We start from the raw sequence: 22,037 nt of genomic DNA, 5'->3' as shown, positions 1-22,037 counted from the left end.
TTGCAAGGTACACAACAACACGTTAGTGGTCCAGGAGTCACCAGTGGGTGTTCTTAACCTGTGTAGCGTTGAACCGCAAAACCATATTTTATACGGTATCGTAAGTTACTTGGAGCAAAGTGTGTGTAAATGAAATAACAGTGTGGAATAGCGGCTAACTGAGCAAGACAGGGCAATTGTTAAGACACTGACCTCGTTTTCGAGAGGCTGGAGTTTGTTCTGTCCGGTAATACTGATGTAGGTTTGCCGTGGTTCTCCTAGATCATTTCAGGGAAGTGGTGGCGTGGTTCCTTCGTCGAGGCCGTGGCCGACCACCTGTTCTGTATTCTGCGTAAATGTATGTTTTAAGGGGCTCCGGAATGTTAAAATAACGCTTACAAATTACATCTTTCCTCACAAAGTATTTGAGGTAGGAAGTTGAACTTTTTACAGATTATTTATTGGAATTTGGGCTACAACTTAACACAGGGATTTTACAAAATTTTAGTTCAGTTATTAAAGATGATTTTTTTCAATTGTAATGAAAATTCACAACATTTTTTTGCAATTTTTTATTTATATATTCAAAAATATACAGTTTTTTGGAAAAAGGCTGTGTTAAATTATGCAGAAGGTACTGTGTAACATTTACTGAAAGTTTGAAACAAATATGTTTGGAAGATCCTTAGAAAACATGTAATTAGTATGAGAAAATAAAAGTTTTGGGAACCGAGCGACAATGTTAAAATAACGCTTACAAATTACATCTTTCCTCACAAAGTATTTGAGGTAGGAAGTTGAACTTTTTACAGATTATTTAAGGGAATTTGGGCTACAACTTAACACAGGGATTTTACAAAATTTTAGTTCAGTTATTAAAGATGATTTTTTTCAATTGTAATGAAAATTCACAACATTTTTTTGCAATTTTTTATTTATATATTCAAAAATATACAGTTTTTTTGGAAAAAGGCTGTGTTAAATTATGCAGAAGGTACTGTGTAACATTTACTGAAAGTTTGAAACAAATATGTTTGGAAGATCCTTAGAAAACATGTAATTAGTATGAGAAAATAAAAGTTTTGGGAACCGAGCGACAAAGATTGGATTAACTTTTTAGTGCATTCCAGGTCCATAGGATGGATTATCTTCATCCTCTGCAAACTCCTCCTCCAGCTTCCTCTTGTTCCTCCTCCTGTTTACTCTTGCTTGTATTTCTAGACTCTTTACAGCCCTGTCTGCAGCCCGAAGGCGTTCCTTGTCTAAAGCAAGCATCGCTCGTACCATGTTAGAATGTTATTATTTACAGTAATAACACATACCTTTGGCTTTCCAACATTTCTCCTTTTCTTAAAAGCCTTCAGAGGATTTCTAATAACTTTACTTTTACTCATTATTATACTTCAACAAAACAGAGACTCAAGAAACAGAATTAATTACGAATATTTTCGAGATAACGACAGAGTAAATAAACATGAAACAATCGACAATCACACCAGCGATATATATTGAACCATCAAAGGTTAGCCACAACACATACTTTATCTCACATCACTAAAATGTACCTGATGAACACGGACGTTAATAATAACACCATTTGACAGCAGTTTAACAGCGCCACAGTGGGTCACGCCCATGTAGAACACATTTCAAAAAAAATTTAAAAATATTTGTAGTCTTCGGAATTGAATAAATTATATATATATTAAAAGGTAATAAATAGTCTGCAGATTCAGAAAACGCAAAAAAGTAAAAATTGAACTTTTCATGATTTTGAGCCTTTCCGGAGCCCCTTAAGCTATTTATTTTCATCGTGTTATAATGAAAAATCGTACATCACTGTGAGATGATCTCTGGATGAATAAATAAATAAATGACTAAATAAAAATAAGCAACCAGTGCATTAATATTTGGCTTTCTGATGCACTGTGAAGTCTTTGACGTTGTTGTAGTAGGTGGCTAAAAGATGAATGACGAATCCGGCCAACGTCCGAAAACAGATGGCGGGGAAACGGCTTGGTCACGCCGAGCCCCCCACTCTGGGCTCCACTAGGGGGCGTGGTCGGCTCCCCACCACTACTCCGATGCTGGGATCCCCGTCGCGTGTGCTCGGTTCTTGCCGATTCACTGGAGCGACTCGGCGCGGTGCAGAATCTGTCGTGTCACTTCATCAAAGAAGCGTGGCCGCTGACGTAAGGGGAGGACGCAGCAGAATTTGGTGATCTATAAATACCGGCCGTAGTGAGTAGTGAAAGCAGGAGTCGGATTCCACACAGTCGCGTTAAGGACTGTCTGTATTACGTTTCGGTCCGACTGGTTCTACACCTCGTCGATCTGGACTCTGCCTCTCTCCAGTTAAAGAAGTCATCGACTGTGGAATCGGAAGCTAACAACGTTACACCCAGTGCTGCCGTTTCAACGTACGTATCTGTCGCGTCAGATTTCTTGACTTGTCTAAACTGTGATAATGCTGAATAAGTTGGAACCGATACGGGTATGCTGGCCGCTGTGGCCGAGCGGTTCTAGGCGCTTCAGCCCGGAACCGCGCTGCTGCTACGGTCGCAGGTTCGAATCCTGCCTCGGGCATGGATGTGTGTGATGTCCTTAGGTTAGTTAGGTTTAAGTATTTTTAAGTCTAGGGGGCTGATGACCTCAGATGTTAAGTCCCATTGTGAAACTTCCTGGCAGATTAAAACTGTGTGCCCGACCGAGACTCGAACTCGGGACCTTTGCCTTTCGCGGGCAATCGCTCCACCATCTGAGCTACCGAAGCACGACTGACGCCCGGTACTCACAGCTTTACTTCTGCCAGTACCTCGTCTCCTACCTTCCAAACTTTACAGAAGCTCTCCTGCGAACCTTGCAGAACTAGCACTCCTGAAAGAAAGGATATTGCGGAGACATGGCTTAGCCACAGCCTGGGGGAAGTTTCCAGAATGAGATTTTCACTCTGCAGCGGAGTGTGCGCTGATATGAAACTTCCTGGCAGATTAAAACTGTGTGCCCGACCGAGACTCTTGAAGTCCCATAGTGCTTGGATCCATTTGAATTTGATACGGGCATTTCGTTGAGCATGTAGCTATCTCTAGTGCGCTTAGATAATCGTTGTTGTTGTACTTACGTTACAACCTGACGAAGTTTAAATTCCGGAACCTAAATTGTGGGTAAAGGTCCGAACGAAGAGAAAGGGTTCGTCACTGGTGAAGCGACATACAGTAATAGCTTTCTTTCATATTAAACAATGACAGTGAATGTTGTACTTTTTTTCATTCAAAAGGGAATTCGTTGTTGTAGATTTTATAGACTTTGATATTTTCGTTGGTAGTGAACCGTAACGCTCAAAAAGAACAAAATTAAAGTAATGTAAGTGATAATGTGAGCATCGTTTCCCAGGTGTATTAGGTAAAATGTGTAAATGTCGTTTGCCATGATTGGCTGGCATCTCCTACGTGCTGTGTTCACTCCCCTTTCGAAAAAGGGTGTTCTTCATCCGCGGGCGTTGGCCCCTTTCTTTGCGAATATATTTGTTGTGTCGAACGTACATTTGCAGAGTGCAGGTGTGCATTACTGATGCGCGCGTAGTGCAGCGTTATGTCTCTGTTGCATGACAATGAGGAGAGAAGGGAGGTGGTGAAACACAGTGGCAGCACACACTCTGCTTTTCTCGAGTAGCACCAGGAGGCTTGCCGAGCTTAACGTCCCTATTCAGCGGCAGGGCCGGCCGGAGTGGCCGAGCGGTTAAAGGCGCTACAGTCTGGAACCGCACGATCGCTACGGTTGCAGATTCGAATCCTGCCTCGGGCATGGATGTGTGTAATGTCCTTAGGTTAGGTTTAAGTAGTTCTAAGTTCTAGGGGACTTATGACCACTGCAGTTGAGTCCCATAGTGCTCAGAGCCATCTGAACCATTTGAACCAGCGGCCGGATCACCATCAGTAGTTTGACACCTCATGAGGCACCGCGGAGAGATTTCGAATTTAATCCAGGACATCGGCATAAAGGCTGGTGATGTGTGGGACTTTATGCCACGACCCCTCCTCCACATACTGGCAGTGAAAATTCCGTCCACCTCCGGGACCCGAACCGGCTTATCTCCCAATGTCGGATGTCAGATTGTGGGATGGAGCTCCATGCCTGTGGCACTCGGTCGGTCAATACAGGTACCGTTAATGCTGTTTGCGGATGAAGCTGGAGCTGCGGTCCCATAATGTGCCACATGTGCATGACTGGAGAAAGATCTGGTGATCGAGCATTCCAAGGCAACATTTCGCCCCTTGGTAAAGTACGTTGTGTTACAAGTGCGTGAATGATATCCAGTTGGAAAACTACCCCCTTGGAATGCTGTTCATGAATGTCAGCACGACAGGCCGAATCACCAGACTGAGGTACAGATTTGCAGCCAGGGACCAGAGTGCTCCTGCCGCCGTGCGAAATCGCAGCCCAGACCGTAACTGCAGGAGTGGGTCCGGTGTGTGCAGCACGCAGACTGGTTGGATCGAGGCTCTCAGCTGACCTCCTTCTGACCGACACACGGTCATCACCGGCACCGAGACAGAAACAGCTTTCATCCAATGAGCTCTCGCTGCAGTCGCAAACGGCGCTGGTTTGGGTCAGTGGAAAGCATACTACAGAGCCTCTGGCTCAGAGATCTCCTTGAAGTAATCGATTTGTAAACAGCAGGTTGCGTCACTGCGGTGATAACTGCTGCTCAAACTGCTGCTGCATCTGCAGCGCGATGCGTCACAGCCACACCCCGAGCCCGATGGTCTGCCCGCTCGGTAGTTGCTCGTGTGCGTCCACAGACACGTCGTCTTACAACCGCACGAGTGGTCGACTGTGAAGAGCGGACAAATTGAATAGCTGGGCGGCGGCCATTAGAGTGGTAAACTGACGCGCGGAGTTCGAATGTTTATACATCGCTTTTGGTTATAAAATGCCTTTCCTTCAGTTAGGTCGCAAACATAATGCCTCATTTAAATACTTTACTACAATATACTTTTTAATTTATGAACAAACAGCAACTAGTCACTGTTTATGAATTTATCTTACGTACTACATGGAATCGGCCGCTGCTAAAAGTTATGTACTGGACCCCTAGCATTTTTCGTAGTTCATTTACGATAGATGTACGCAAAATGCATCAAAATACTCGAAGATTTGCCCACTATATTAACAGATATTTTCTGACTCTACCTTGCTTTAGATTTTATGACGAGAAGTGCGTTATATATGGCACAGTACTTTGGCAACTCACGACCAAATTATCAAGTTTCAACCTAACCTAGACCATGACAACACTACTGATCAGCCAACTTTCTTCAAAATGGTCAGATCATATAAAATGGTATTCTGTCGGTCGGAAATCTTGCCTCCTGACAGCGTGTAACCATTTTTGTAACAGCTGTGGTTTTGAGAAAGGAAACCTGCAAATAGTTGCACAGACATTATGCTAATACCGTGTTATAAAAACATTTATTAAGCAAGTGTACTGACATACAAAACAGCTTAAAATATCCACATATCTGTGAAATGTAATATTCGTTCCTTTCTCGAATTTATTTGTACAATTAATCGCTGCACAACTCTTCACCACTGTACTTCTTTTGATTGGAGCGTATAGACAGTACAATTACGAGTAACAAATACTGTATGTACGCCCCAACAAATATACAACGTTGAATCACGGTCTTCATAAACAACAATACTACACAACACATCACACTACTACCACTATAATGGCGTCCAGCCGAAGGTTCAAATTATCCTGCGACTGCAGCGCCATAAGTGAGTCTAGTTATTTTTTACAAGGTCTTTGGGCCACAGACAGGTCTTCTTACAACCGTACATTGTTGTGGCCAGCAGCCATGTATACTGACTACATCCCTGCAGTATCGCACAAGCGACATCGAGTTTCTCGTGGCCCTGTTACTCAACCTCGTTCCTACCCATTGAGGCGCCATAAAAGCATTCTTGACTAACATCAACTCACCACGTCCAATATCAAAGGCAGTGAAAACTGAAATGATCGCACGGCATTGTTGGCCGGGAGGCCCCATGCGGAGAAGTTCCGCAGCCGTATTGCAAGTCATTTTTAGTTTGCGCCACTTCGGCAACTTGCGAGTCAGTGATGATTGAGAACACACAACACCCAGTCATCACGAGGCAGAGAAAATCCCTAACCCCGCGGGGAATCGAACCCGGGACCCCGTGCGAAGGAAGCGAGAACGCTACGGCAAGGCCACGAGATGAGGACTCAAAGGCAGTTAACGCTCACAACTACCACAGCGTGTATTTAAAGCAAACCTGGTTTGTATCCACACAGAGGCGTTACTAGCGCCACTCTTATTCGACTGGCGCGAAATTTGAATAGACGTAATCTTCCAGTTGTAGAAACACGCCTATCAACTTTCGTTTCTGTTGCACGACTCATTCTTGGTCTTACGATGTTCTTAGTGAGGTATGCATTTAGTTAACGTTACGGCTATTTGTTGAAGATTATCCTATCGTTCTAAATCAATATTATACAGGTTAGTAATTCAGTTACTAGTTGTTAATAGATATACGCAGATTTCAGGTTATTGCAATATGATAGGATTTTGGTTAATTAGAATAGGCCTTTGTGTCGTTTATACGTAAGGTTCGGTGATGCCGAGATGAGAAGAGAACAGAAGAAGAGCCGGCCGTTGTGGCCGAGCGGTTCTAGGCGCTTCAGTCCGGGACCGCGCTTCTGCTACGGTCGCAGGTTCGAATCCTGCCGCGGGCATGTATGTGTGTGATGTCCTTAGGTTAGTTAGGTTTAAGTAGTTCCAAGTTCTAGGGGACTGACGACCTCAGATGTTAAGTCCCATAGTGCTCAGAGCCATTTGAACCATTTGAGAGGTCAGGTTCTGTTTGTCACAAGGTTGCTAGAGTGCTACCGCTACCAGCTGCTAGATCCAAGAACTCGGTCACATTCCGACTCCCCCTGTAAGTAGATGATGTATACATCTACATCTACGTCTGATATACATGCTGGCAGCCACCATATATCTGTAACTGACCTAACATGAGCCCTTTGTAATAAAATGAGCACATTGAAGGTATAAGAAAAGATACAAAACTTTCTGGCAGATTAAAACTGTGTGCCTGACCGAGACTCGCACTCGAGACATTTGCCTTTCGTGGGCAAGTGCTCTACCAACTGAGCTACCCAAGCACGTAGCGGAATTAAAGCTGCGAGGACGGGGCGTGAGTCGTGCTTGGGTAGTTCAGTTGGTAGAGCACTTGCCCACGAAAGGCATAGGTCCTGAGTTCGAGTCTCGGTCCGGCACACAGGTTTATTCTGCCAGGAAGTTTCATATCATCGCACACTCCACTGTAGAGTGAAAATTTCATTCAAGGAAAGGCACAATACCCACCTTTACACAGTAGGTTATGTGTGGAAATAAGCCAAAAGTAACTTACGTAATACGCTACAAAAACACTCGACACTAAAAGAAAGTAGACTAAGTCATTTAGTAAAAGTAGTCTCTAGGGGTAACGTTCAGGGTTATCCTTGTCACATTTTATTTTTATGTTACCTCAAGCTTTGACGACTTCCTCTGTTGCCATCGGCAAGAATTGTTCGGGCCGAGTGATTCTTTCTATAGTTTGGCAAATTATGTCATGGGGACGTAACGAAGTCACGGAACTTCTGTTCGGTACCAGAGATTATTTTAATGTCAGTGATCGCAGATTCCGTTACATGGTGGACGACCCAGGCTGTTTCTCTGTAGCATTTCGGTATCAACCGCACCACTAATGGTATTTTCGCTGTCTAGGTTAAAGTCTTTGTTCCATCTGATCTCGATGGCTTCTTTAATGACAGAACACCAGTGGGTAGATGCATGGAATATGATGTTCGTTTCATCAAACATCATTGTATGTTTCTTTACGACACTGTAATCGGCAACGGCACATTAGTTGAAATCGCTATATTTAATGTGTTCTGTACAAAAAGTTTTGAAATTGTACGTATGGACTGACCAATGTAACTGCTACATCATTCACAGCGGGTTTTACAAATTCCGGGAACTCGGAGACCACGGGTATTACAGAGTGCAGTATCTATTTAGTTTTCTTGCGTGGTCGGAAAATTAATTGAATACATTGCCTTCTCAGGATTATTATCTTTATTGTTTTAGATTACGTTTGTCTATACAAAAATCGTAGCCCCTGCATCTACGTTCTGAGATTCTGTCAAAGAAACTAGCGAGATCAGTATGTCCAACAACTACATGAACTGACATCGTGGCTATACCTTTAGGGGTGCATGGAAGCAGCACCACGGTACTCAAATGCCACTGAGAAATAGCATTATTACGTTCCATCTAGCGGCATCTGCATCGCTACTAAATTTACACCGTCATACACATCGACGCAATCTATGGTACCACACGGACTTTGCGTGACTTCGTGTCGCCCCCACTATATAATTCGGCCAATTAAATGAAGTAGCACAGGAATTACAAATAGTTCCTGAGAATGCTCGACATTACGTACAAATCTGACGCGGCAAAAAATGCCTGAAGCATTTATCGAAGCTGAGCCATCATTTGAAAACCAAATGGTATATATAATGTAAATAAATTTCTCGATAACCATTTGTATAAAACAGTAACTGACTCCCTCCCCCTCCACCCCTCCCCCACGCTCCATTCTTTAAATATTCGTACTCCAGTTTATAAAACATCCGTTTCAAGCATCTCAATATTTACGCCATATAACCTGAAGTATGAGTCGTAGAATGATACAATTTTTGAAGCACATTTAGTGTTGTATGTCGATACTGCTTGCAAAATACATTAGTTGGTTCAAATGGCTCTGAGCACTATGTGACTTAACTTCTGAGATCATCAGTCGCCTAGAACTTAGAACTAATTAAACCTAACTAACCTAAGAACATCACACACATCCATGCCCGAGGCAGGATTCGAAGCTGCGACCGAAGCGGTCGCGCGGTTCCAGATTGAAGCGCCTAGAAGCGCTCGGCCACAACGGCCGGCCAATACATTAGTAATAAAGCTCACAGTAAAGAAGTAATAAATAAATTAATTTACCATACGGGTAGCGAAACTGAATTAAGTAAACTTTTTTCCTGTTCATCTTTTTCTGGGGGTGTCTCAAGGAGAGAAAGGCTTTGAACTTTTGTGCGAAGGCGGCTAGAAGTCGTTAAGAGCTATCATTCTCAAATACTTTATTACGATCTGCATAATTTGGCCTCTCTGATTTACGCTGCCTCGGGACATATACACCGGTTGTAATATAAATACTCGATTTACTGTGTTAAACCTTTAACGTAAGATTTAACTTTGCCATAAGTAGAATGTGGGATTATTAAATTTTCAATTTTGGTCAATAATGATCCGAAATACTGGACAATCAGACTTTGTTGAACCTGAAAGGCGGTAGATTGCAACCTGCAATTAAGCCTAGGTAGCAATGTTACCCGTTCAGTAATCATATCGCTATACATCGTGACAATGAACCCAGAATAATTAAACATGACACAATTTCTAGTTAGTCTCTCCAATAACAGCTGTTGATATAGGTTTTACCAACACTACCGTGAAATTGGTAGCCACATTTTGCTGTGGGCACTTATCCAGTTTCCCAGCCGGAAAAAAAGTTTCAAAGTCAATAAGGTGACAGCAATGTTACACTTTTCTACTCCGCATATGGTCGTACACTCTCTTTCCTCAAATAATTTATTAGTTTCTTTGGTTCCAGGATTCAAACACTGTTTTTGCACGTTCTGAAAATCTACCCGCTGATGTGTGTCTGCTTATTAATTGACTGTTCGTCGTATTCCACCACTTCCATAGCGTATTGCAGAAAAGCAACATTTTCTTTGCAGACGAGATGAGTTCGTGCCTGGCGTTTGCGTTGTTGCTGTTGGCGGCAGTGGGCGGCTGCTGGTCGGCGGACATCTTGTTCGTCGCGCCGACGCCGTCCGTCAGCCACGCGCTGCCCATCAACGCCGTGGTCCGCGCTCTGCTGACCAGGGGGCACCGCGTCACACACATCACGCCGGACCCCATGCAGGTGAGGTGCCGACAACAGCAGCACGACGGCCGGTGATAACTTTCTGCAGCGTCAACTGCGACCAGACCTCCTCTTGTAAAAGGAGGCACATATACGTAGGGACATTTACAAGTTCTGTACGGTCCACTCACTACAGCTGTTACGAAACAGAAATTCGTCACTACAGAAAATATTCCTTAAAAGATGTATTTGGCCTCTCTACTTAAATGGCGTCATCAAGAGGACCGCTTCTCTAACGAGGTCCCTCCTATTCTCTTACAGACTTAGACTATGCTACCACAATTTTCTCCGTTGTTGTTGTTGTTACGGTCTTTAGTCCTGAGACTGGTTTGATGCAGCTTTCCATGCTACTCTATCCTGTCCTAGCTTCTTCATCTCCCAGTACCTACTGCAGCCTACATCCTTCTGAATCTGCTTAGTGTATTCATCTCTTGGTCTTCCTCTACGATTTTTACCCTCCACGCTGCCCTCTAATACTAAATTGGTGATCCCTTCATGCCTCAGAACATGTCCTACCAACCGGTCCCTTCTTCTTGTCAAGTTGTGCCACAAACTCCTCTTCTCCCCAATTCTATTGAATACCTCCTCATTAGTTACGTGATCTACCCATCTAATCTTCAGCATTCTTCTGTAGGACCGAATTCCGAAAGCTTCTATTCTCTTCTTCTCCAAGCTATTTATGGTCCATGTTTCGCTTCCATACATGCCTACACTCCATACAAATACTTCCAGAAACGAGTTCTTGACATTTAAATCTATACTCGATGTTAACAAATTTCTCTTCTTCAGAAACGCTTTTCTTGCCATTGCCAGTCTAAATTTTATATCCTCTCTACTTCGACCATCATCAGTTATTTTGCTCCCCAAATAGCAAAACTCCATTACTACTTTAAATGTCCCATTTCCTAATCTAATTCCCTCAGCATTACCCGACTTAATTCGACTACATTCCATTACCATCGTTTTGCTTTTGTTGATGTTCATCTTACATCTTCCTTTCAAGGCACTGTCCATTCCGTTCAACTGCTCTTCCAAGTCCTTTGCTGTCTCTGACAGAATTACAATGTCATCAGGCGAACCTCAAAGTTTTTATTTCTTCTCCATGGATTTTAATACCTACTCCGAACTTTTCTTTTGTTTTCCTTACTGGTTGCTCAATATACAGATTGAATAACATCGGGGAGAGGCTACAACCCTGTCTCAATCCCTTCCCAACCACTACTTCCCTTTCATGCAGCTCGACTCTTATAACTGCCATCTGGTTTCTGTACAAATTGTAAATAGCCTTTCGCTCCCTGTATTTTACTCCTGCCACCTTCAGAATATTAAAGCGAGTATTCCAGTCAACATTGTCAAAAACTTTTTCTAAGTCTACAAATGCTAGAAACGTATGTTTGCCTCTCCTTAATCTTTCTTCGAAGATAAGTCTTAGGGTCAGTATTGCCTCACGTGTTCCAACATTTTTACGGAATCCAAACTGATCTTCCCTGAGGTCGGCTTGTACCAGTTTTTCCATTAGTCTGTAAAGAATTCGCGTTAGTATTTTGCAGCTGTGACTTATTAAACTGATAGTTCGGTAATTTTCACATCTCCACTAGCAAAACTAAAACTAAACAATTTCTCTGTCCCTTAACGTATCATCTCCTTGTGGATTGTAATAGAAATAAAAAAAGAAATATTAGGTTGGTGCATAAGTCCGTAGCGTTGTTATTTTGCATATTGGTATTCCCGTTGCTATGGGTTTATGTATCAACTGTCGCTTGCTATTTGTATTTCACTATTGATATTCGAGTTAATGTATTGTTATTTTGTCATTTGAAGATACTGAGTGGAGCTGTGGACTCTAGAAAATCGAGTGCCAAGTGAAGAGATGAGAAAATTTTCGACGTAGTCATCTCTTTGAATTAAGTAGTGGAGTGACAGCAGCGGAGGCAGCCAGAAACTTTTGCCCCCTGTGTGGGGATCAGGGCATTGGGCGGAGCACGGCGAGAAAATGGTTTCCCGCGTTGTAATGACGACCGTTTTGTCATTAGTGACTCTTCACTTTCAGGAAGACCTTCGGGGTTTGACTCAAATGGCTCTCAGCACTATGGGATCTGAGGTCATCAGTCCCCTAGAACTTAGAACTACTTAAACCTAGCTAACCTAAGGACATCACACACATCCATGCCCGAGGCAAGATTCGAACCTGCAACCGTAGCGGTCGCGCGGTTGCAGACTGAAGCACCTAGAACGCCGGCACGGTAGCTCAGCGTGTTCGGTCAGACAGCTGATTGGCCTCTGTAATAAAAAAACTGAGTGGAAGGATCAACAAAATGAACTTGAATGGATGTCGTGTGACGTCCACACGTCCGCAACAACCAAACACAACGATCACCAACGAACAAAATGAAAAAAAACAACAAAAAAACGCTCAGCCACAATGGCCGACTGTTCAGGCTTTGATGAAGATCGTTTAAATGCATTAATCCACAAAGATATATGTCAGTGCACTTGACAACTGGCAAATGTGGTGAAATGTGACCATTTTGCCATCGTGTGGTGTGACATTTTCAATTGGGAAGATTAAAAAATAGGCTCTTTGGGTACCGCAAGCTCCAAGCCAAAATCACAAAATTCGGAGGATACTTATGAAGCAGAGGCTGTTGCACTCTCGGTTCAAAAGGGAACGCACAAATGACGACAAGTGAAGGTCGGTAGAGATTCGGGCGTCTGTGAAAAGATGCATGCGTGAAGCATACAACTACCAAAGAGACATCTTAGCAAAATATCTACTTGACACATTCAAGTCGTTTAAATATCTGGTCGTGACATTGGAAAGCGAAACGAGATGGAACGAGCATGTGACAACTGTGGTAGGGAGAGCGAATGGTCGAATTCGGTTTATTGGCAGAATTTTAAGAGTGGTTCACCTGTAAATGAGACCGCGTATAGGTCCCTGGTGCGACCTATTCTTGAGTACTTCACGAGTGTTTGGGGTCCGTACCAGGTCGGATTGAAGCAATTAAGAGGCGCACTGCTAGATCTGTTACCGGTAGGTTCGAACAACACGTAAGTGTTACGGAGTGTTACGGAGATGCTTCGGGAATTCAAATGGGAATCCCTGGAGTGAAAGTTCTTTTCGAGAAAGACTGTTAAGAAAATTTAGAGAACCGGCATTTGAAGCTGACTGCAGAACGATACTACTGCCGCCAACATACACTGCGCGTAAGCACCACGAATATAAGATACGAAAAGTTAGGGCTCGTACGGAGGTATACAGACAGTCGTTTTTCCCTCGCTCTGTTTGCGAGTGGATCAGGAAAGGAAATGACAAGTAGTAGTACAGGGTACTACCAGCCACGGACCGTACTGTGGCTTGCGGAGTATATATGTACATGTAAATGGAGATATGTGCATCTCTACCTGCTTCTCGTCAATTGCCTCGTGAACCACACCGGCCATTCCTATCCTGTGTAGCTACTAGCAACGAGGAACAGTGTCTTCATGCTAACGTAAGGAAATGAAATGAATGGTTGATCCCAAACAAAGCAACAACTCCTTGTACAGAGACCTGTGCAATTCCACAAAACAAAATGTTATGCACCTCATGGAACAGATATGGTGTGATGTCCTACGAACTGTTTCCCCAAGGTGTAATCATCACTGCTGACATTTTTTGGCAACAACTGAGATGTCTTGCAGGCGCAATCCAAGAATAACGTCCAAGAAGTCTGCGTGAAGTGGCCCTGCTCCACGACAACGCGCGCTTCCATTCTGCTTGACTGACTGTAAACGCTATACAAGACGTGGGCTTGGAAGTCCTTCAGCACTCTCGATATTCTCCTGATCTCGTGCTCTCGGATTTTCCCATTTTGCGCTCTCTATTTAACGACTATCAAGAACTTTCCTTTCCGGATAAAAATGCGCTCCCAACACGTCTCAACGAATTCTTCGCCTCAAAACCATTTGATTTCTACAGTCGAGAATCCTAAAATGATCCCAGCATTGGCAGACTGTTGTAATTAGTGAAGAAAAATGCATCACTGATGACTAGATTTTCTGTTATGTGTATTTCTTGTGTTTATTAAACTAATGGAAAATCGCTACAAATTTATGCAGCAATCCAATAACTATCGATATATAACCATTTAATTTTCGACAGTAATATATACATTCGGACAGTGTAATATTAACTTTTCCCGCTTTTCTTTCATTTCAGACCGAGAATAAGAATTACACACTGGTAGACTTATCATCAGTTTATTGGGTTCTGAGCAACCAGAACAAATCTGTCTGGGCAGATACTTGGCCTATGAAATTAGCTGAGGCATACCACGAACTGGGCGTCGGGTGCTGCGTCAATGAAATGAAGCATCCTGCACTACAAGACTGGCTAAAGTAAGTCTATACTTCACGACATTCAACTAAAAAATTCACGGAAACAATCGTTGCAACTGTATGTCTCCAATGGTATATGAAAGACATGTGTTACGGGTGAAGACAATTTTAGGAGATGCATATTACATAGACTGTACCTAATTATATACAAGGGTTACAACTTTAATAGCGTCCACTGTTTATTTACAGCTCGTACAAAATAGACACGTGTTTCAAAGTTTTACTGACCTCCAAAGTAGTCACCAGCACTGTGTATAACCCGTTGCCAGCGATGTGGAAGTCGTAGGATACTCTTAGCAGTGCCAGTTGTGTTGACAGTTCGAGCGGCGCGGTCCATTGCCCGACGAATTTTTAGCAGTTCTGAAGCGAATGCCGTTGAGTGTTTCCTTCAGTTTAGAAATCGAGTTGATCTCACGAGGGCTTAAGTCAGGGGAGTGCAGTAGGTGGTATAGCACTTAGCAGCCCAATCAGTCAAAGTAGCAGCTTGCACTCTACGTGTTCGAGCATAATCCTGCAAAATGATGGTCAGGTCCTGCAGAAAGCGTCATCACTTCTGTCTCTAAGCTGGTCGTTGGTTGTGTTCCAAAAATAAACAGCATACAGACAGAAGTGGTGGCACTTTCCGCGGGGCCTGACCGTCATTTTGCAAGACAATGCTCAAGCATGTACGGGGCAAGCTGTTCTGATTTGTTTGACTGATGGGGCTGCTAAGTGCTATACCACCTACTGCACTCCCTGACTTAAGCCCTCGTGAGTTCAACTCGATTTCTGAAGTGAAGGAAACACTCACGGCATTCGCTTCAGAACTGCTTCAAATTCGTTGGGCAATAGACTGCGCCGCTCGAACTGTCAACACAACTGGCACTGCTAAGAGTATCCTACGACTTCCACATCGCTGGCAATGGGTTATACACAGTGCTGGTGACTACTTTGAAGGTCAGTAAAAATTGAAACACGTATCTATTTTGTACGAGCTGTAAATAAATCGTGACCACTATTAAAGTTCCAACCCTCGTATGTGCCATGTTATAAATCCAAGGGTTTGAGGTTCAGTCTTACTATTTTTTCAATCTTCCTTTTTTCTGTAACTTATGGCTTCTTCCAGCTGTGTTACTGATACGTATATGTAAAAAACTTCCACCGTAGTTCTCAGTCAACGTTGAACTGTACGTCCCCCCCAAGTAGTTGACAAAATAAGTCTGGCGCAGAAAATATTTACAATAAAGCTGACGCGCGACTGGCTTTTCTGACTGAACATCACAGAAGATTCTGGAAATGACAAACTTTGGTGCCATTGTGCCACCAGCTTTTTTACTGCAGACATAGCAGGAGGTTTTGCTGCCAATACACTTCCGTTCTGTAACTCTTGCACAAACATTTCCCTACAAATTTTCCAGGAACTTTACCTACCTCTCAACAAAGAACAAGTACTTACGGTGAACACTTAACACGTCTACTCCTCTTTCTCACATAACGTAATGACACAGTGGAGTACACAGGACAGAGGATGTGTGAAGGTTATCGTTTCGAAGTGGTGGAGTTCCAGATTGAGTTAAAAACTCGCAGCGAGCTAATAGGGAAGTACAGAGGCTATGACCATATCGAAACCAAACTTGCTGACGATACACAAATCCTGTGTGCATTACACTGTAAGAGTTTGTGTAATGAGTGCCATTACATCCCTCGTTCTCACGAGCAACTGCAGAATATACAGGGTGATTCTAATAGAATACCACAACTTTAGGAATTTAAAACTCTGCAACGACAAAAGGCAGAGCTAAGGACTATCTGTCGGCGAATTAAGGGAGCTATAAAGTTTCATTTAGTTGTACATTTGTTCGCTTGAGGCGCTGTTGACTAGGCGTCAGCGTCAGTTGATGCTAAGATGGCGACCGCTCAACAGAAAGCTTTTTGTGTTATTGAGTACGGGAGAAGTGAATCGACGACAGTTGTTCAGCGTGCATTTCGAGCGAAGTATGGTGTTAAACCTCCTGATAGGTGGTGTATTAAACGTTGGTATGTACAGTTTACAGAGAATGGGTGTTTGTGCAAAGGGAAAAGTTCTGGACGGCCGAGAACGAGTGATGAAAATGTAGCACGCATCCAGCAAGCATTCCCTCAGCTCGAACAAGAAGCACAACAATTCATATTTCAGCAGGATGGAGCGCCACCACATTGGCACTTATCTGTCCGTAACTACCTGAACGTCAACTACCCGAGGCGATGGATCGGCCGCCAGGCAGTCCGTCACAGAGCACTTCATCACTGGCCCAAGAAGCCCTGATCTTACCCCCTGCGATTTTTTCTTATGGGGGTATGTTAAGGATATGGTGTTTCGGCCACCTCTCCCAGCCACCATTGATGATTTGAAACGAGAAATAACAGCAGCTATCCAAACTGTTACGCCTGATATGCTACAGAGAGTGTGGAACGAGTTGGAGTATCGGGTTGATATTGCTCGAGTGTCTGGGGGGGGGGGCATATTGAACATCTCTGAACTTGTTTTTGAGTGAAAAAAAAACTTTTTAAATACTCTTTGTAATGATGTATAACAGAAGGTTATATTATGTTTCTTTCATTAAATACACATTTTTAAAGTTGTGGTATTCTTTTTGAATCACCCTGTATATCATCTCCGGCAGTGTTCAGACGACGAACAACAGTGCACTAGAACTCATTTGATGGAAGGCTGGGTGGGGAAGGGGGAGAGTGGGGGGTGGGGGGAAGTGCGTGCGTGCGTGCGTGTGTGTGTGTGTGTGTGTGTGTGTGTGTGTGTATGTGTGTGAAGGAGGGGGCCGTCATGGGAAGATGCTTTTTAATGGAAGATAAGTTAAACATTAACATGTCGACTACGTTGTACCCATTACAACAGAGCATTGGGTCAGCTGGACAAGGATGGCGTAATAAATTGACCTCGGGCTGTTTAAGGAACTATTCTGGCGTTTACCAGGAGCGACTAACAAAATTACAGGAAAAAATAAGGAGAATGAGGAGGGTGGACGGTCACTTGAACGACATGCCACCGAACAACTGAGAAATAGCATTGCTTTACCTTTGTTTTACTATTTGTAAGAGTTACTATTTTTTAATTTCTGCTGATTTCGCTCTGAGTACCTGAATTGTTATTGTATAGGAAAAACATACGTATTTAGCACGTGTGTCACTATTATTATTAACGAGAATCATACATTCCAGGTCCGAACACCGGTTTGATTTGGTGATCATGGAACGACTGCCGTATCAGTGCTATTACGGACTGGTCCACAAAGTTGGTTCACCTCCGTTGGTCGGTTTTCTGACGCTGCCCGCCATGCTGCCGGCCTACTACGCCATAGGGAACCCTATAAACCCAGCTTACCTACCAGACGTCTTCATCGGTTACAGCGACCACATGAATTTCTGGCAAAGGCTGTACAACACTTACTTCACCTTGAGGTTCCTCGATTATTGGCAGAGAACTGTATTGCCTGCTCACGAGGCCATCATGAGGGAACATTTTGGCCCGGAACCACCTTCCGTTTACGAAGTGGAACGCAACTTCAGTATGCTGATTGTAGCTGCCCATTTCAGCGGTCACTACCCGAGGCCAAATGTACCGAACGTGATTGAAGTCACGGGACTACACGTAGAAGATAAAGTGAAGCCTCTACCGAAGGTACGTGCAATATTTTCTTTATTTTGTCTGTGCCCATCCCTGTCATCCTCTCTGTTCGTCTCCGCCTATCCTCTCCTCTCTCCACAAGATCAACCCCATACCAATAGGAAGTTGCTGGTCCTTACCCCCATAGTATTATTTTCCATTTAGAACGTAGTTTGTTTGAAATAGGTCAAATGTTTTAGGAGGAGCCTTTAACACGTGGATTTGCCCGCGCACGCAAATGTCACAAATATTTAACATACTTCACACATATTTGTCCACCGAGGTCACTTGTTATCTCCAGCGAAACTTCCCCTGCTGTTTCGTTTCTACGCAGCTCAATGTTTATGATACGATACCTCCTGAACTGTGTGTCGTGTAATGATATAATTTTGTAGGTACATTCATCGGCATATGTGGATACTGCCTGGAAATATGTTGCGAATACAGTCGGTAGCAAAGAAGTAACAAATTGAAAAGTCATGCATAATGCGTCAGTATTACACGCATCTCAATGTTTATGATGTCATATATTCTGAACTAGATGTAGTAAAATACTACAATTTTATAGCTACATTCAGTGGTATATGAGAATACAGTCTGAAAAATGTGATGTGAGTACATTAGTAGTAAAGAAGTAATAAATTAAAACCTCATGGCTGACGTGGCAGATTTACGTTATGAACAGCGAAAATTTAGTAAGCGTAAACTTTTTTCCTTTCGTTTTTTCCTGGTGGAGTCAGCGAGTACAACTTTCTTAAAGGTTTGAAGCTATGTGTTAAGTGTGTTACACGTCACTAACTGTTCTCGTTCTCAAATACTGGATGAATATACTCTGGCTATTAGCATGTCATGGGCTGCACTACTTTTTCATCCACACCTCCACCCTTGATTGGTAGGTGGTTCATACTCACAGACAGTAAGTGAAACGTGTGCCAAGTTTGGCTGAAATCGGTCCATTGGTTTAGGACGAGATGTGGAACATACATACATATATTCATTTTTATAATGCGTGTGGATACAAAAATGTAATATTTTTTCACGATCATTATTATCATATTCTTTTTATCTAAGTTAATATTAGAGAGGGACGTGAATTGTAGGGTCCAATTTAAATATTGTTTCATATACAAGATCTCGAAACTTATGATCACATTTGTGTTTTTAAAAGATGAATTTTTGGATCCGGTTGACATTTTAGCTTCTCACCTGATGATATCCTAAAAAACCAAAGACAGGTTTTTCACGAGATAAATTATTACAGAATATGAACGTGTGCAATTTTTTTCATGGCGGTTATCATAGTATTCCAAGGTGAGTTAATATCAGAAACGAGTATTCATGTAGTGTGGAATTACTATACATAATATGCAGTGCTCTTCGGGAGTTTTACGTTACATACAAGAAGTAACAGCTGTGTTGATTTTCTGTGAAGGATATCCAGAAGTTTCTGGACGAAGCAGAGCACGGAGTCATCTACTTCAACCTGGGCTCTAACGTCAGGAGCAGCGAGCTGCCGGAACACAGGAGGCAGGCGTTCGTGGACGCCTTCAGGGAGATACCGCAGAGGGTCGTCTGGAAGTGGGAGGACGACAACATCCCTGACCTCCCAGACAACGTACTCGTCAGGAAGTGGCTCCCGCAGCAGGGCATTCTGGGTAAACAACGTTATCTTATCCTGTGACTGCGTGGAAACAGCGTATCAGAAGTCAAGCCTCGGAGCTGATAAGATCTTCATACATTCGCTTCTACTAAATCTAACCATTGCGTCGCATAAACCAGAATTGGCAGATTCAATCGAATTGCAAATTCATTCAAGCTTCATTAAATAAGATTACCAGCGATAAAACTTACAATTAAAATCAAAGCACAGTGGGAACATTTGTTGTTACGTAGGAATACCAGTTCTTTAAAAGCAACTGAATGTGCAGGGTGTTCGGAAATTCCCGTTACAAACTTCTAGGACTTGTGAAGGGGGGAGGAGGGGGGGGTGAACAAGGAGTATTTTGAACAGGAACCGGAAACTACAGTTTCTGGTGTACGACGGTTGCAATTGAGACGTTTAGCTCACACACTTATGCTTGAGGAATTGAATTAGGCGCGACGCAGTACAATTATCACGTAATCCCAAAGAAAGCAGGTGTTGACAAATGTGAAAATTACCGAACTATCAGTTTCATAAGTCACAGCTGCAAAATACTAACGCGAATTCTTTACAGACGAATGGAAAAACTGGTAGAAGCCGACCTCGGGGAAGATCAGTTTGGATTCAGTAGAAATGTCGGAACACGTGAGGCAATACTGACCTTACGACTTATCTTAGAAGAAAGATTAAGGAAAGGCAAACCTACTTTTCTAACATTTGCAGACTTAGAGAAAGCTTTTAACAATGTTGACTCGAATACTCTCTTTCAAATTCTAAAGGTGGCAGGGGTAAAATACAGGGAGCGAAAGGCTATTTACAATTTGTACAGAAACCAGATGGCAGTTATAAGAGTCGAGGTGCATGAAAGGGAAGCAGTGGTTGGGAAGGGAGTGAGACAGGGTTGTAGCCTCTCCCCGATGCTATTCAATCTGCATATTGAGCAAGTAGTAAACGAAACAAAAGAAAAATTCGGAGTAGGTATTAAAATCCATGGAGAAGAAATAAAAACTTTGAGGTTCGCCTGATGACATTGTAATTCTGTCAGAGACAGCAAAGGACTTGGAAGAGCAGTTGAACGGAATGGACAGTGTCTTGAAAGGAAGATATAAGATGACCATCAACAAAAGCAAAACGAGGATAATGGAATGTAGTCGAATTAAATCGGGTTATACTGAGGGAATTAGATTAGGAAATGAGACACTTAAAGTAGTAAAGGAGTTTTGCTATTTGGGGAGCAAAATAACTGATGATGGTCGAAGTAGAGAGGATATAAAACGTAGACTGGCAATGCCAAGGTAAGAGTTTCTGAAGGAGAGAAATTTGTTAACATCGAATATAGATTTAAGTGTCAGGAAGTCGTTTCTGAAAGTATTTGTATGGAGTGTAGCCATGTATGGAAGTGAAACATGGACGATAAATAGTTTAGACGAGAAGAGAATAGAAGCTTTTGAAATGTGGTGCTATAGAAGAATGCTGAAGATTAGATGGGTAGATCACATAAGTAATGAGGAGGTATTGAATAGGATTGGGGAGAAGAGAAGTTTGTGGCACAACTTGACTAGAAGAAGGGATCGGTTGGTAGGACATGTCCTGAGGCATCAAGGGGTCACAAATTTAGCATTGGAGGGCAGCGTGGAAGGTAAAAATCGTAGAGGGAGACCAAGAGATGAATACACTAAGCAGATTAAGAAGGATGTAGGTTGCAGTAAGTACTGGGAGATGAAGCTTGCACAGGATAGAGTAGCATGGAGAGCTGCATCAAACCACTCATAGGACTGAAGACAACAACAACAACAATAACGAAACAGCAGTTCATCACTTAAACACATTTCTTTGTATTAACACTTAAAGATTAAGTGTTTACATTGTTAAAAAACATCAGCATACTATACGAACTAAAGGCTACTGATACATTACAACAGCGGCTCGATGTGGCCACCACCAACGTTGTCACAGATATTGTACCTGCGGGCGTTTTCTGGTACAAACTGTACGTCCCAGCTGGTATCTCTTCAGTTTCTAGTGAAGCGGCCGGAACTCGTGCGAGCAGATCTTCCTTTGTCTCTACAGGCGTCTAGTCAATTAAACTTTGCATTTGATCCCACAAGAAGTAATCCAGAGGAGTAAATCCTGCGATCGCGACGGCCGCGCGGTCTGAACACCTCTGCCTATCCATCTTTAACCGTACCGTCCGTTGAGATGTCTCCGAGGCGCAAGTGAGAAGTGAGGTGGTGCACCATCGTGCTGAAACGACGTTTCCTGAAGGACATCCAGTGGAACAGCTTCCAAGAACGTGTCCAATACGTTTCGTAGGAAGATAAAGTATGCAAGATC

General features: G+C 43.0%; 1 protein-coding gene across 1 annotated transcript in view; it reads left to right on the top strand.

Moving 5' to 3' along the window:
• Positions 1–2,121: 2,121 nt before the first annotated feature.
• Positions 2,122–22,037, top strand: part of LOC126094440 (UDP-glucosyltransferase 2-like) — a 33,260-nt gene continuing 13,344 nt past the window's right edge. The window contains exons 1-5 of the mRNA XM_049908808.1: positions 2,122–2,399; positions 9,854–10,041; positions 14,243–14,421; positions 17,617–18,076; positions 19,494–19,716. Of these exons, the coding sequence (XP_049764765.1) occupies positions 9,859–10,041; positions 14,243–14,421; positions 17,617–18,076; positions 19,494–19,716 (1,045 nt within the window). The 5' untranslated portion in view covers positions 2,122–2,399; positions 9,854–9,858. The remainder of the gene's footprint in view (positions 2,400–9,853; positions 10,042–14,242; positions 14,422–17,616; positions 18,077–19,493; positions 19,717–22,037) is intronic.

This window comes from Schistocerca cancellata, chromosome 8 (genome assembly GCF_023864275.1).
Source record: "Schistocerca cancellata isolate TAMUIC-IGC-003103 chromosome 8, iqSchCanc2.1, whole genome shotgun sequence".
NCBI lineage: Eukaryota > Metazoa > Arthropoda > Insecta > Orthoptera > Acrididae > Schistocerca > Schistocerca cancellata.
The sequence above is the reverse complement of the archived record's forward strand: the minus strand, read 5'-3'. Positions and strand labels throughout refer to the sequence as shown.